At 43.8% G+C, this 16,075-nt stretch overlaps 1 protein-coding gene across 6 annotated transcripts in view; it reads left to right on the top strand.

Moving 5' to 3' along the window:
• Positions 1-1,536: 1,536 nt before the first annotated feature.
• The window catches only part of LOC118373265 (inactive carboxypeptidase-like protein X2), a 39,567-nt gene continuing 25,028 nt past the window's right edge, over positions 1,537-16,075 (top strand). For all 6 annotated transcript variants that reach the window (XM_052479115.1, XM_052479114.1, XM_052479113.1 and 3 more), the window contains exon 1: positions 1,537-2,396. In XM_052479115.1, coding sequence (XP_052335075.1) covers positions 2,123-2,396 — 274 coding nt within the window. In that variant the 5' untranslated portion in view covers positions 1,537-2,122. The remainder of the gene's footprint in view (positions 2,397-16,075) is intronic.

Below are 16,075 nucleotides of genomic sequence, written 5' to 3'. Positions count from 1 at the left end.
AATAGCGGCTGTCAATGCAATGGCTGGTCTGGAGTTCGTCTGAAATGTACCATTATGTTTCACATGATGAGCAAACTACTGTCGTGGGCAGCTTCAAAATTAAATTACACATTTGCGAAGCTACTTGCAACCACGAATCTCAATGTGTGACGACAAAATTCTAAACACAAACTCATGTAGTTCTGTCACCATTATAATTCCATAGCCAAGTGAATTACTTCATCAAGCAGGGAGGTTTCTGTGTGTGTAAGGGTATGTGTTTGTGTATAAAAATGGCAGAGATGAGATGGTTTATTCAAACATGCTACTGTAGTAGGACACCATCCATCCACGCACGCGCACGCACACACACACACACACACACACACACACACACACACACACACACACACACACACACACACACACACACACACACACACACACACACACACACACACACACACACACACACACACACACACACACACACACACACACACACACACACACACACACAATGTTTGACCTACCCTTATCCCCCAACATCACAGCTTGTTGGTTATAAAATGTGTGTCATGGAAAAACTACTGTCTCTCTGTAAAAAATGTCAATCTGTGATGCGTACGGGAAGATAGACTTGAATCAGAGTACTTTGGACAAAACCCTCTTACTCACTTTGTGTCATTTCCAACCAGATGCTTATAATTTGATTTGTGAGTTATAACTCTAAACACATTTAAAAATAAGCCCTTTTGGACAAATGTCAAGAGATACTACTACTACTCACCATCTAAACAATCCTGCTTAGAATCAGATTTTTTTCCCCCACTGTTTCCTTTTCTTCTGTTCTTCTGTCTGTTTCTGTTTGCAGCACCATAATTTAGTGCTGAAAAACACATTTCCATTTAAGCTTCTTCCAGTAGCTGCATATCTTTTTCCAATTCAGTTTGTTTTCCAATTCCTTCCTCTCAGTTAACCCGAGGTACTGGAGTGGAGACTACTTCTCTGGGGGAGGCCACAGACAGGGCAGAGCAAAGAAAACACAAAGCCCCGAAAAGGGCAAACTTTTGTCATCTGCTCAAATAGTTATTCCTTTGTGTGTGTGTGTGTGTGTGTGTGTGTGTGTGTGTGTGTGTGTGTGTGTGTGTGTGTGTGTGTGTGTGTGTGTGTGTGTGTGTGTGTGTGTGTGTGTGTGTGTGTGTGTGTGTGTGTGTGTGTGTGTGTGTGTGTTTCTTCTTGGCTGGGAATGAGTTTTCCTTCAAACTAATGGGAGACTTTGCTAAGCTACATCGTAAGGAAAGAATGCTACAGTTCCCCTGAAATCTGGATGGTAAGGAGAGCAGGACATTCCTAAAAAACGAAATCCAGTTTGAGGTGGAATATGTTCTTTATTGTTTTAAATTGCTTTGAACTAAGTCCACTCCATGAGTCCACAGATGTTGTGGGGTTCAGTATTGTTAGCACACACACATTCTGTCCTCCCCCACCATCTTTCCACTCTTTTCCCCTCCCCCTCTCCTCCTCTGGAATCCTGCGTCCTGGGAGCCTTTCCATTCGTGCTTGTCTGTGGCAGTCTGCGGAGGGAAGAGCAGTCTGCGGAGGGAAGAGCTGGTAGAAGCACTCTGCTACAGGACTAAGCTCTATTTTCAAATATATAGAGCCAGCCTGGATTCTGCCTTCCCTCTCCTGGCTTCTCCAGTGAGCTGCTCTGCTCAATCTGTGCTGAGATCTCCTTTTGATCTGGGCACCTGTTCCAACTCATCAGCCAGGTGAAGGTGATTCTTTCTCTGTCTCCCTCAGCCATTGTTTTGGGGCTTCTTTTCCTCCCTCCCTCCCTCCTCTCTGTGTTCAGCCCTGCCTCATGCTTTGAGTGAGTGGGTTTGTCTGTGGCTTGCAGTGCGTGTGGAGCTCCAGAATATTCCTCACTAGAGTGAAGGTGTGGAACACTGGAGTAGAATACTGAGACAGAACAGTGAGGTAGAATTATTTTGTAGAATACTGATTTAGAACACTGAGGTAGAATTTCTGAGTAGCGTTCTGAGCTGGAAATTTAGCAATAACTTTAATTCTGAAGTAGAATACTGTGGTGGAATACTTGATCGGAATACTGAGTTAGAAGTATTTTGTGGAACATTGAGGTATGTACTGTAGAGTAGGGAGGATGGGGGGTCATACTGCAGTGGTGTGTTTGGTTCTGCTGGCCCTATGCTGTGTGCTACTGCTAAGAGGAGGGGAGAGCGCAGGAGGCATAGTCTCTATAGGCCAGGCTGTGGAGGAGAGAGGGATGGATGGAGGAATGGAGGCCCTACATGGAGAGGAGTCCCAGGATGAGCCGGCTAAAGAACAGGAGCTCACAGAGACGCAAAGACAGACTGGCAAGGCAAAGAGAGCCACAGAGGAAGAAGCCGCACCAGGTAAGAACAAAGCCAACCTACCTATTATAATACATGTTACTAAGTGGAGAGTTGGGACCCACTGGTAGATCCCAATTGAGTTGTGGCTAGAAACATGGATGGTTTTATCTACTTGATGGGGCTCAAGAAGAAAACTGTTTTGGAACCCCTGGCTTGTGTTACACGAGTGTTCTTGGATCCTAGTCTTGGAGACTCACAAGATGTGCAGGACTTTGTTCCAGCCCAGCAATAACACACTGTATCAACTAATGATCAAACCATTAATAGAAAAAAAACATCTACATCGTCTGGTTGTTGGGCTGGAACAGATGCCTCCTTTCCAGGAGCAGGACTGGAGAACATTATGTTACATTGTCAGACAGAAGACAGGGCACAGAGGACAGGGGATAAGGCACAGAGAACATGGAAGATGAATGGAGAGCATTGGTTTCAAAAGTAGCCGGCGGTTTCCTGAATTACCCAGGCACTGTTCAGTCACTATGACCTGTCCAACAGTATACACACACATACCCTGCACACACCACTCTCACCTGTTTGTCTCCAGCTCACAAAATCAAATCACATTTTATTTGACACATGCACCGAATACAACAAGTGTACACTTTACCGTGAAATGCTTACAAGCTTTTTCCCAACAATGTGGTTAAAAAGTAAGAAAATGAGCAAATAGATAAAAGAAAATAGTAACTCAATAAAATAACAATAACAAGGATATATTTAAGGAGTACCGGTACCAAGTCAGTGTACTTGGGTACGAGGTAGTTGGGGTGATTGATTGAGGTAATACAGTGTATTCGGAAAGTATTCAGACCCATTGACTTTTTCTACATTTTGTTGTTACAGTCTTACAGTATAATCTAAAGATTAAATCTACACGCAATAACACTGAATACTTTCCGAATGCACTTTATGTACATGTAGGTTTGGTTAGGTTAGGTTAGGTGATTGATTGAATTACTATGTACAGTACCAGACAAACATTTGGACACACCTACTCAATGGTTTTTCTTTATTTTTACAATTTTCTGAAGACATCAAACTATGAAATAACACATATGGAATCATGTAGTAACCAGAGAAGTGTTAAACAAATCCAAATATATTTTAGATTCTATAAAGTAGCCACCCTTTGCCTTGATGACAACTTTGCACTCTCTTGGCATTTTCTCAACGAGCTTCACCTGGAAATGCTTTTCCAACAGTCTTGAAGGAGTTCCCACATATGCTTAGCACTTGTTTGCTGCTTTTCCTTCACTCTGTGGTCCAAATCATCTCAAACCATCTCAATTGGGTTGAGGTCGGGTGAATGTGGAGGCCAGGTCACTGGATGCAGCACTCAATAACTCTCCTTCTGGTCAAATAGCCCTTACTTTTTTAAATGTACTTTAAAAAAAATATATATATTTAACTAGGCACGTCAGTTAAGAACACATTCATATTTATAATGATGGACTTGTTCAGGGGCAGAACGACAGATTTGTACTTTGTCAGCTCGGGGATTCAATGTAGCAATCTTTCGCTTACTGGCCCAACGCTCTTAACTACTAGGCTACCTACTGCCCCTTACTGTGAGGATCAACGCTGGAGACGAGAAGCAGGTACAGGGAGTGAACACTTAATGAAACACAGACATGAAACAGAACAGGGACAGCATCTGGACAGGAGAAAGATAACATCATCAATGCTGACACAGGGAACAAACTGAAGAGCAGACAAATATAGAGGGGGTAATCCACAAAGTAATGGAGTCCAGGTGAGTCCAATATTGTGCAGCTGCCAGTAATCATGGTGACAGGTGTGCGTAATGAAAAGCAGCCTGGCACCCTCGAGCCTGGATATGTGTTGGGTCATTGTCCTGTTGAAAGCAAATGATAGTCCCTCTAAGCACAAACCAGACATTTTTATTAATTTTTAATTTTTTTGTTGAATTTTACCCCTTTTTCTCCCCAATTTCGTGGTATCCAATTGTTGTAGTAGCTACAACTCCCGTACGAGCTCGGGAGAGACAAAGGTTGAAAGTCATGCGTCCTCCGATACACAACCCAACCAAGCCGCACTGCTTCTTAACACAGTGCGCATCCAACCCGGAAGCCAGCCGCACCAATGCGCCGGAGGAAACACAGTGCACCTGGCCACTTTGGCTAGCGCACACTGCGCCCAGCCCGCTACAGGAGTTGCTGGTGCGCAATGAGACAAGGCCGCCCCTATCGACCAAGCCCTCCCTAACCCGGGCGACGCTAGGCCAATTGTGCGTCGCCCCACGGACCTCCCGGTCGCGGCCGGTTACGACGGAGCCTGGGCGCAAACCCAGGGAGTCTGATGGCACAGCTGGCGCTGCAGTACAGCGCCCTTAACCACCCGGGAGGCCCAAGCGCAGACCAGATTTGATGGCATATCGCTGCAGAATGCTGTTGTAGCCATACTGGTTAAGTGTGCCTTGAATTCTAAATAAATCACAGACAGTGTCACCAGATAAGCACCTCCACACCATCACAACTCCTGGTTCACGGTGGGAACCACACATGCGGAGATCATCCTTTCACCTACTCTGCGTTTCACAAAGACACGGCAATTAGAACCAAAAATCTGAAACCTGGACTCATCAGACCAAAGGACAGATTTCCAACGGTCTAAAGTCCATTGCTCGTGTTTCTTGGCCCAAGCAAGTCTCTTATTCTTATTAGTGTCCTTTAGTAGTAGTTTCTTTGCAGCAATTTGACCATGAAGGCCTGATTCATAAGGTCTCCTCTGAACAGTTGATGTTGAGATGTGTTTGATACTTGAACTCTGAAGCATTTATTTGGTCTGAAAATTCTGAGGATGGTAACTCTAAGGAACTTATCCTCTGTAGCAGAGGTAACTTTGGGTCTTCCTGTCCTGTGGCAGTCCTCATGAGTGCCAGTTTCATCATGGCACTTCTTGATGGTTTTTGCGACTGCACAAAGTTCTTGAAATTGTATGGATTGACTGACCTTCATGTTTTAAAGTAATGATGAACTGTTGTTTCTCTTTGCTTATATGAGCTGTTCTTGCCATAATATGGACTTGGTCTTTTACCAAATAGGGCTGTCTTCTGTATACCACCAGTCAAAAGTTTGGACACACCTACTCAATGCCAAGAGTGTGCAAAGCTGTCATCAAGGCAAAGGGTCTCTACTTTGAAGAATCTAAAATCTAAAATATATTTTGATTGAGTGTGTGGACAGGTGTCTTTTATACAGGTAACGAGTTCAAACAGGTGCATTTAATACAGGTAATGAGTGGAGAACAGGAGGGCCTCTTAAAGAAAAACTAACAGATCTGTGAGAGCCAGAATTCTTACTGGTTGGTAGGTGATCAAATACTTATGTCATGCAATAAAATGCAAATGAATTACTTAAAAATCATACAATGTGATTTTCTGGATTTTTGTTGACAGACAACTACATGCTTTGTAAGTAGGAAAACCTACAAAATTGGCAGTGTATCAAATACTTGTTCTCCCCACTGTATTTCAATGGTTAATTTTCTTCCCCTCATGCTTTAAACTGTGGAATACCACAGGGCAGCTGCCTTGGTCCACTTCTTTACTTAATATATACCAACAACCTTCCTTATGCCTTATCTGAAACTCAAACCACTACATTTTCAGATGATACTACAATTTATACAGCAAGACAATAAAATAAAATCAATTTGTATTAGTCAAATGTGCCGAATACAACAGGTATTACATTGAAACGCTTACTTACGAGCCCCTAACCAACAATGCAGTTATACGGATAAGAATAAGAAATAAAAGTAACAAGTAATTAAAGAGCAGCAGTAAAATAACACTTGTAAGACTATATACAGGGGGTTACCAATACAAGGTCAATGTGTGGGGGCACCAGTTAGTTGAGGTAATATATAAATGTAGGTAGATTTATTAAAGTGACTATGCATAGGAGATAACAACAGAGAGTAGCAGCGGTGAATAAGGGGGGCAATGCAAATAGTTTGGGTAGCTATTTGAATAGGTGTTCAGGAGTTTTATGGCTTGGGGTAGAAGCTGTTTAGAAGCTTCTTGGACCTAGACTTGGTGCTCCGGTACCGCTTGCCGTGCGGTAGCAATGAGAACAGTCTATGACAAGGATGGCTTGAGTCTTTGAAATTTTTTAGGGCCTTCTTCCTGACACCGCCTGGTATAGAGGTCCTGGATGGCAGGAAGTTTGGCCCCAGTGATGTACTGGGCCGTACACACTACCCTCTGTAGTGCCTTGCGGTCGGAGGCCGAGTAGTTGCCGTACCAGGCAGTGATACAACCAGTCAGGATGCTCTCGATGGTGCATCTGTAGAACCTTTTGAGGATTTGAAGACCCATGTCAAATCTTTTCAGTCTCCCGACATTTAAGACATTACATTTAAGTCATTTAGCAGACGCTCTTATCCAGAGCGACTTACAAATTGGTGCATTCACCTTATGACATCCAGTAGAACAGTCACTTTACAATAGTGCATCTAAATCTTAAAGGGGGGTGAGAAGGATTACTTATCCTATCCTAGGTATTCCTTAAAGAGGTGGGGTTTCAGGTGTCTCCGGAAGGTGGTGATTGACTCCGCTGTCCTGGCGTCGCGAGGGAGTTTGTTCCACCATTGGGGGCCAGAGCAGCGAACAGTTTTGACTGGGCTGAGCGGGAACTGTACTTCCTCAGTGGTAGGGAGGCGAGCAGGCCAGAGGTGGATGAACGCAGTGCCCTTGTTTGGGTGTGTAGGGCCTGATCAGAGCCTGGAGGTACTGAGGTGCCGTTCCCCTCACAGCTCCGTAGGCAAGCACCATGGTCTTGTAGCGGATGCGAGCTTCAACTGGAAGCCAGTGGAGAGAGCGGAGGAGCGGGGTGACGTGAGAGAACTTGGGAAGGTTGAACACCAGACGGGCTGCGGCGTTCTGGATGAGTTGTAGGGGTTTAATGGCACAGGCAGGGAGCCCAGCCAACAGCGAGTTGCAGTAATCCAGACGGGAGATGACAAGTGCCTGGATTAGGACCTGCGCCGCTTCCTGTGTGAGGCAGGGTCGTTCTCTGCGGATGTTGTAGAGCATGAACCTACAGGAACGGGCCACCGCCTTGATGTTAGTTGAGAACGACAGGGTGTTGTCCAGGATCACGCCAAGGTTCTTAGCGCTCTGGGAGGAGGACACAATGGAGTTGTCAACCGTGATGGCGAGATCATGGAACGGGCAGTCCTTCCCTGGGAGGAAGAGCAGCTCCGTCTTGCCGAGGTTCAGCTTGAGGTGGTGATCCGTCATCCACACTGATATGTCTGCCAGACATGCAGAGATGCGATTCGCCACCTGGTCATCAGAAGGGGGAAAGGAGAAGATTAATTGTGTGTCGTCTGCATAGCAATGATAGGAGAGACCATGTGAGGTTATGACAGAGCCAAGTGACTTGGTGTATAGCGAGAATAGGAGAGGGCCTAGAACAGAGCCCTGGGGGACACCAGTGGTGAGAGCGCGTGGTGAGGAGACAGATTCTCGCCACGCCACCTGGTAGGAGCGACCTACCAGGTGGAATAGGTTTTGTCGTGCCCTCTCTTGGTGTGCTTGGACCATGTTAGTTTGTTGGTGATGTGAACACCAAGGAACTTGAAGCTCTCAACCTGCTCCACTGCAGCCCTGTCGCTGAGAATGGGGGCATGCTCGGTCCTCTTTCTCCAATCGGTTCAACACGTACAGCAAGCTGTACAAGTAGATTTGGAAAATATCAGGGAGTGGGTTTGCTGGAACAAACTTGTTTTAAACACTAAGAAAACCAAAGTTATGTTGGTCTGTTCCACTAGGAAAAGGCCAACACAGCATGGGATACAATTAAGTATGGGGGGAGTACAAACTTAGGAAGTGGCAGAAACCAAACTACTAGGAGTGCAGCTAGACAACTGCTTATCATTGTCGTCTCAAACAACTCATCTATGTAAAACAAAATATTTAAACTGCATGCATGATCAGAAGGATAGCTAAATATTTACCGGGAAAGATTCTTAAGTAAACAACCCAAGCATTAATTGGGAGTCAGGTAATCTACTGTTCTGTGGTCTGGGGAAATGCATCCACAAGTTCAGCCAAACTCTATTCACAACAGTATTCAGAGACAGACATTCAGTAAATACTAGGTGTCAAAGTCGTGTGTATAGGTGGCAGGGAAGTCAGGTGCAGGTCTTTTAATAAATGTCCACGTAACATGCTCCATAACACTAATAAGAATAGAATATAAACAAACATGGGTACGAGGACCCGTCGCGCACCTATACAATAAACACAACTCTGACAAAGACATGAGGGGAAACAGAGGGTTAAATACACAACAGGTAATGAATGGTATTGAAAACAGGTGTGTGGGAAGACAAGACAAAACCAATGGAAAATTAAAAATGGATCAATGATGGCTGGAAGACCGGTGACGTCGAACGCCGAGCACCGCCCGAACAAGGAGAGGCAACGTTTTTGGTAGAAGTCGTGACACTAGGAATAGATTGTCCACCATCTATGTGTTATCTAGACAGAAAAGAGAAGGCTAAATAACATTTCGATTTAGAGCAATAAAGAAATTGAATAATTTATCTGAGCATACAAGAAACTTTTCAATATATAAATTCAAACAATACTTTAAAACCATTTAAATATAATACATAGGAAAGCTGTGCTGGACTATGGTAGATGAAGAATCATACTTTTTAGACTGTTAGAGTATTTATCTTGTCAACATGTCAGTATATTATGTCTGTTTGTAACAGTGTGTTATAAGTGAAAATATGATCATATTATAAATTGTATTTTAAGAACTCTTGGAAGAACAGTCCAAATGAGGACGAAAAGAGATCCTAATCAAATAAAATATAATCCCAGGTTCCTTAGCTTAGTGATTATATGGAGGGCACTATGGTGTTGAACGCTGAGCTGTAGTCAATGAACAGCATTCTCACATAGGTGTTCCTTTTGTCTTTTGTCATACCCATCTGGACCGTGTCTCTTGGCACGCACCAGAGCTGGTACTTGGACTGGGACTGGTACTTGGACTGGGACTTAGACTGAGACTTGGACTAGGACTGGTACTGGGACTGGGACTGGTACTTGGACTGGGACTGGGACTTGGACTGGGACTTAGACTGGGACTGGTACTTGGACTGGGACTGGGACTGGTACTTGGACTGGGACTGGGGCTTAGACTGAGACTGGTACTTGGACTGGGACTGGGACTGGGACTGGGACTGCGACTGGTACTGGGACTTAGATTGAGACTGGTACTTGGACTGAGACTGGTACTTGGACTGGGACTGGGACTGGGACTGGTACTTGGACTGGAACTGAGACTGGTACTTGGACTGGGACTGGGACTGGTACTGGGACTTAGACTGAGACTGGTACTTGTACTGGGACTTGGACTGAGACTGAGACTGGTACTTGGACTGGGACTGGTACTTGGACTGGGACTTAGACTGGTACTTGGACTAGGACTGGGACTGGTACTTGGACTGGGACGTAGACTTAGACTGGTACTTGGACTGGGACTGAGACTGGGACTGAGACTGGGACTGGGACTTGGACTGGGACTGAGACTGGGGAAGATTTAGTCTGCTGCTGCAGTAACAGACCTGGCTGGGCTCTGAGCTGAGCATCTTGCAAACAGATTTGTACAGTCAACTTTTCTTTTCCACTGATTGTGCTGTAATCATGGGTGAACAGTGACCACAGAACCCCACTCTACAGTGGAAGGAATCACCCTCTGAGACAGAGATGATGATGAAGTTTTAATCATAAAGTACATTTGTTTCTGAGTTTCACAGCTTAAAATCTAGTAAACTTCAGCACACACATATGTTGGTTGAATCAGACCAATTTCCCAATTTGGTTGCACTAAAACTGTATTTATATGGTAATTATATTAGTTAGTAGGTACTGTGTAACCACACTGAAGAAAAATATAAAATGCAACATGCCTCAATTTTGAAGATTTCACTGAGTTACAGTTCATATAAGGAAATCAGTCAATTGAAATACATCTATGGATTTCACATGACTGGGAATACACGGTGCCAGCCCGCTCATTTTGGCAGATTTAGGCTGTGGCCTGTGGCGGCACATTGACGAGGGTATCATTTTCTGAACTAAATTGATAAAGATGCACCTCCAACAACACATTAAATCTCACATAATTCTGCCAAAAAACAATGTAAATTTCTCTTAAACAGTGGCATATGGGCTTTTTAGGTGAGCACTGATGCCGCCCTGTGATAAGCAGCTCCCACTTTGTCAAAGGTAAGGCTGCAAAATATTTGGATTGTTTATTCCCAGCTCGTCTCTCTGTTGGAGAGAAGCATCGCTGCGACGCGCTACCAACATTCCGTCCACAAAGTAATCGAACATGAATCATCTAGCAGATATAGCCAGGGTAAAACATAACCCATTCACAATAATTAAAACAAAATGTCAGGACCGACACCGACGTCTACTGGATGTCTTTTTGTTGTTGTTGCTCTGTCCAGACTGGATGTCTTTTTGTTGTTGTTGCTCTGTCCAGACTGGATGTCTTTTTGTTGTTGTTGCTCTGTCCAGACTGGATGTCTTTTTGTTGTTGTTGCTCTGTCCAGACTGGATGTCTTTTTGTTGTTGTTGCTCTGTCCAGACTGGATGTCTTTTTGTTGTTGTTGCTCTGTCCAGACTGGATGTCTTTTTGTTGTTGTTGCTCTGTCCAGACTGGATGTCTTTTTGTTGTTGTTGCTCTGTCCAGACTGGATGTCTTTTTGTTGTTGTTGCTCTGTCCAGACTGGATGTCTTTTGTTGTTGTTGCTCTGTCCAGACTGGATGTCTTTTTGTTGTTGTTGCTCTGTCCAGACTGGATGTCTTTTGTTGTTGTTGCTCTGTCCAGACTGGATGTCTTTTTGTTGTTGTTGCTCTGTCCAGACTGGATGTCTTTTTGTTGTTGTTGCTCTGTCCAGACTGGATGTCTTTTTGTTGTTGTTGCTCTGTCCAGACTGGATGTCTTTTTGTTGTTGTTGCTCTGTCCAGACTGGATGTCTTTTTGTTGTTGTTGCTCTGTCCAGACTGGATGTCTTTTTGTTGTTGTTGCTCTGTCCAGACTGGATGTCTTTTGTTGTTGTTGCTCTGTCCAGACTGGATGTCTTTTGTTGTTGTTGCTCTGTCCAGACTGGATGTCTTTTGTTGTTGTTGCTCTGTCCAGACTGGATGTCTTTTGTTGTTGTTGCTCTGTCCAGACTGGATGTCTTTTGTTGTTGTTGCTCTGTCCAGACTGGATGTCTTTTTGTTGTTGTTGCTCTGTCCAGACTGGATGTATTTTTGTTGTTGTTGCTCTGTCCAGACTGGATGTCTTTTGTTGTTGTTGCTCTGTCCAGACTGGATGTCTTTTTGTTGTTGTTGCTCTGTCCAGACTGGATGTCTTTTTGTTGTTGTTGCTCTGTCCAGACTGGATGTCTTTTTGTTGTTGTTGCTCTGTCCAGACTGGATGTCTTTTTGTTGTTGTTGCTCTGTCCAGACTGGATGTCTTTTTGTTGTTGTTGCTCTGTCCAGACTGGATGTCTTTTTGTTGTTGTTGCTCTGTCCAGACTGGATGTCTTTTTGTTGTTGTTGCTCTGTCCAGACTGGATGTCTTTTGTTGTTGTTGCTCTGTCCAGACTGGATGTCTTTTTGTTGTTGTTGCTCTGTCCAGACTGGATGTCTTTTTGTTGTTGTTGCTCTGTCCAGACTGGATGTCTTTTTTGTTGTTGTTGCTCTGTCCAGACTGGATGTCTTTTTGTTGTTGTTGCTCTGTCCAGACTGGATGTCTTTTTGTTGTTGTTGCTCTGTCCAGACTGGATGTCTTTTTGTTGTTGTTGCTCTGTCCAGACTGGATGTCTTTTTGTTGTTGTTGCTCTGTCCAGACTGGATGTCTTTTTGTTGTTGTTGCTCTGTCCAGACTGGATGTCTTTTGTTGTTGTTGCTCTGTCCAGACTGGATGTCTTTTTGTTGTTGTTGCTCTGTCCAGACTGGATGTCTTTTTGTTGTTGTTGCTCTGTCCGGACTGGATGTCTTTTTGTTGTTGTTGCTCTGTCCAGACTGGATGTCTTTTTGTTGTTGTTGCTCTGTCCAGACTGGATGTCTTTTTGTTGTTGTTGCTCTGTCCAGACTGGATGTCTTTTTGTTGTTGTTGCTCTGTCCAGACTGGATGTCTTTTTGTTGTTGTTGCTCTGTCCAGAATGGATGTCTTTTGTTGTTGTTGCTCTGTCCAGACTGGATGTTGTTGTTGCTCTGTCCAGACTGGATGTCTTTTTGTTGTTGTTGCTCTGTCCAGACTGGATGTCTTTTTGTTGTTGTTGCTCTGTCCAGACTGGATGTCTTTTTGTTGTTGTTGCTCTGTCCGGACTGGATGTCTTTTGTTGTTGTTGCTCTGTCCGGACTGGATGTCTTTTTGTTGTTGTTGCTCTGTCCGGACTGGATGTCTTTTGTTGTTGTTGCTCTGTCCAGACTGGATGTCTTTTTGTTGTTGTTGCTCTGTCCAGACTGGATGTCTTTTTTGTTGTTGTTGCTCTGTCCAGACTGGATGTCTTTTTGTTGTTGTTGCTCTGTCCAGACTGGATGTCTTTTGTTGTTGTTGCTCTGTCCAGACTGGATGTCTTTTTGTTGTTGTTGCTCTGTCCAGACTGGATGTCTTTTTGTTTTTTGCTCTGTCCAGACTGGATGTCTTTTTTGTTGTTGTTGCTCTGTCCAGACTGGATGTCTTTTTGTTGTTGTTGCTCTGTCCAGACTGGATGTCTTTTGTTGTTGTTGCTCTGTCCAGACTGGATGTCTTTTGTTGTTGTTGCTCTGTCCAGACTGGATGTCTTTTTGTTGTTGTTGCTCTGTCCAGACTGGATGTCTTTTTGTTGTTGTTGCTCTGTCCAGACTGGATGTATTTTTGTTGTTGTTGCTCTGTCCAGACTGGATGTCTTTTTGTTGTTGTTGCTCTGTCCAGACTGGATGTCTTTTTGTTGTTGTTGCTCTGTCCAGACTGGATGTCTTTTTGTTGTTGTTGCTCTGTCCGGACTGGATGTCTTTTTGTTGTTGTTGCTCTGTCCAGACTGGATGTCTTTTTGTTGTTGTTGCTCTGTCCAGACTGGATGTCTTTTGTTGTTGTTGCTCTGTCCAGACTGGATGTCTTTTTGTTGTTGTTGCTCTGTCCAGACTGGATGTCTTTTTGTTGTTGCTCTGTCCAGACTGGATGTCTTTTGTTGTTGTTGCTCTGTCCAGACTGGATGTCTTTTGTTGTTGTTGCTCTGTCCAGACTGGATGTCTTTTTGTTGTTGTTGCTCTGTCCAGACTGGATGTCTTTTTGTTGTTGTTGCTCTGTCCAGACTGGATGTCTTTTTGTTGTTGTTGCTCTGTCCAGACTGGATGTCTTTTTGTTGTTGTTGCTCTGTCCAGAATGGATGTCTTTTTTGTTGTTGTTGCTCTGTCCAGACTGGATGTCTTTTGTTGTTGTTGCTCTGTCCAGACTGGATGTCTTTTTGTTGTTGTTGCTCTGTCCGGACTGGATGTCTTTTTGTTGTTGTTGCTCTGTCCAGACTGGATGTCTTTTTGTTGTTGTTGCTCTGTCCAGACTGGATGTCTTTTTGTTGTTGTTGCTCTGTCCAGACTGGATGTCTTTTGTTGTTGTTGCTCTGTCCAGACTGGATGTATTTTTGTTGTTGTTGCTCTGTCCAGACTGGATGTATTTTTGTTGTTGTTGCTCTGTCCAGACTGGATGTCTTTTTTGTTGTTGTTGCTCTGTCCAGACTGGATGTCTTTTTTGTTGTTGTTGCTCTGTCCAGACTGGATGTCTTTTTTGTTGTTGTTGCTCTGTCCAGACTGGATGTCTTTTTGTTGTTGTTGCTCTGTCCAGACTGGATGTCTTTTTGTTGTTGTTGCTCTGTCCAGACTGGATGTATTTTGTTGTTGTTGCTCTGTCCAGACTGGATGTCTTTTTGTTGTTGTTGCTCTGTCCAGACTGGATGTCTTTTTGTTGTTGTTGCTCTGTCCAGACTGGATGTCTTTTTTGTTGTTGTTGCTCTGTCCAGACTGGATGTCTTTTTGTTGTTGTTGCTCTGTCCAGACTGGATGTCTTTTTTGTTGTTGCTCTGTCCAGACTGGATGTCTTTTTGTTGTTGTTGCTCTGTCCAGACTGGATGTCTTTTTGTTGTTGTTGCTCTGTCCAGACTGGATGTCTTTTTTGTTGTTGTTGCTCTGTCCAGACTGGATGTCTTTTTGTTGTTGTTGCTCTGTCCAGACTGGATGTCTTTTTGTTGTTGTTGCTCTGTCCGGACTGGATGTCTTTTTGTTGTTGTTGCTCTGTCCAGACTGGATGTCTTTTTGTTGTTGTTGCTCTGTCCGGACTGGATGTCTTTTTGTTGTTGTTGCTCTGTCCAGACTGGATGTCTTTTTTGTTGTTGTTGCTCTGTCCAGACTGGATGTCTTTTTGTTGTTGTTGCTCTGTCCGGACTGGATGTCTTTTTTGTTGTTGTTGCTCTGTCCAGACTGGATGTCTTTTTTGTTGTTGTTGCTCTGTCCAGACTGGATGTCTTTTTGTTGTTGTTGCTCTGTCTGGACTGGATGTCTTTTTTGTTGTTGTTGCTCTGTCCGGACTGGATGTCTTTTTTTGGTGCAATCCGGACTGGCCTTGCATTCCATGTCCATGGACGTTGGTTCAGATTTTGTCTGGTATCAACCGGCATTGATTTGGCCCAAACATTGACGTCTATGTTTGGTTCAGACTTGGTCCTGTCTGGACCGGCCTTGATTTGGTCCAAACATAGACGTTTCTAAATGACGTCTTTTCAACTTTTATTCAGAACCAAAAATTATGTTGATTTCAACGTCTGGAAAATGCATATTTTCAATGTCCGGAAAAAAAAAACATTTTCACCTTTCATTCAGAAAGTAAATTGAACCTAACTTCAATGTCTGGAAAATACTATTTTAGATGTCTTTTCAATGTTATTTTGTTTACTGGGACTGTTCTAGTTTTGCATGGGAAGGCAATTTTTTTAGGCTTGCCTAGGGCGGCAGAATGGCCGGGACCGGCCCTGGGAATACGTGGTCTGCAGTTGGACACTGCCAAATTCTCTAAAACAACGTTGGAGGCAGCTTATGGTAGAGACATTAACATTCAAGTCTCTGGCAACAGCTCTGGTGGACATTCCTGCAGTCAGCATGCCAATTGCACGCTCTCGCAAAACTTGAGACATCTGTGTCATTGTGTTGTGTGACAAAACTGGGTCGGCAGGTAGCCTAGTGGTTAGAGTGTTGGACTAGTAACTGAAAGATTGCAAGATCGGATCCCAAGCAGACAAGGTAAATAATCTGTTCTTCTGCCCCTGAACAAGGCAGTTAACCCATGGGTTAAAATTTCAATTTTTATTGTTAGGTAAAAAAAAAAAATTAGAGTGGCCTTTTATTGTCCCCAGCACAAGTTACACCTGTGTAGTGATCATGCTGTTTAATCAGCTTAATATGCCATATGGATGGATTATATTGGCAAAGGACAATTGCTTACTAGCAAGGACGTAAACAAATTTGTGCACAACATTTTAGAGAAATAAGCTTTTTGTGCGTATGGAAATCTTTATTTAAGCTCATGAAACATGGAACCAACACTTAACATGTTGCGTCCATTTTTTTGTTCAGTGTATGTTTTACAGTAGGTAGACATTGTTAC

Source organism: Oncorhynchus keta, chromosome 25 (assembly GCF_023373465.1).
Source record: "Oncorhynchus keta strain PuntledgeMale-10-30-2019 chromosome 25, Oket_V2, whole genome shotgun sequence".
Lineage (NCBI taxonomy): Eukaryota > Metazoa > Chordata > Actinopteri > Salmoniformes > Salmonidae > Oncorhynchus > Oncorhynchus keta.
The sequence above is the reverse complement of the archived record's forward strand: the minus strand, read 5'-3'. Positions and strand labels throughout refer to the sequence as shown.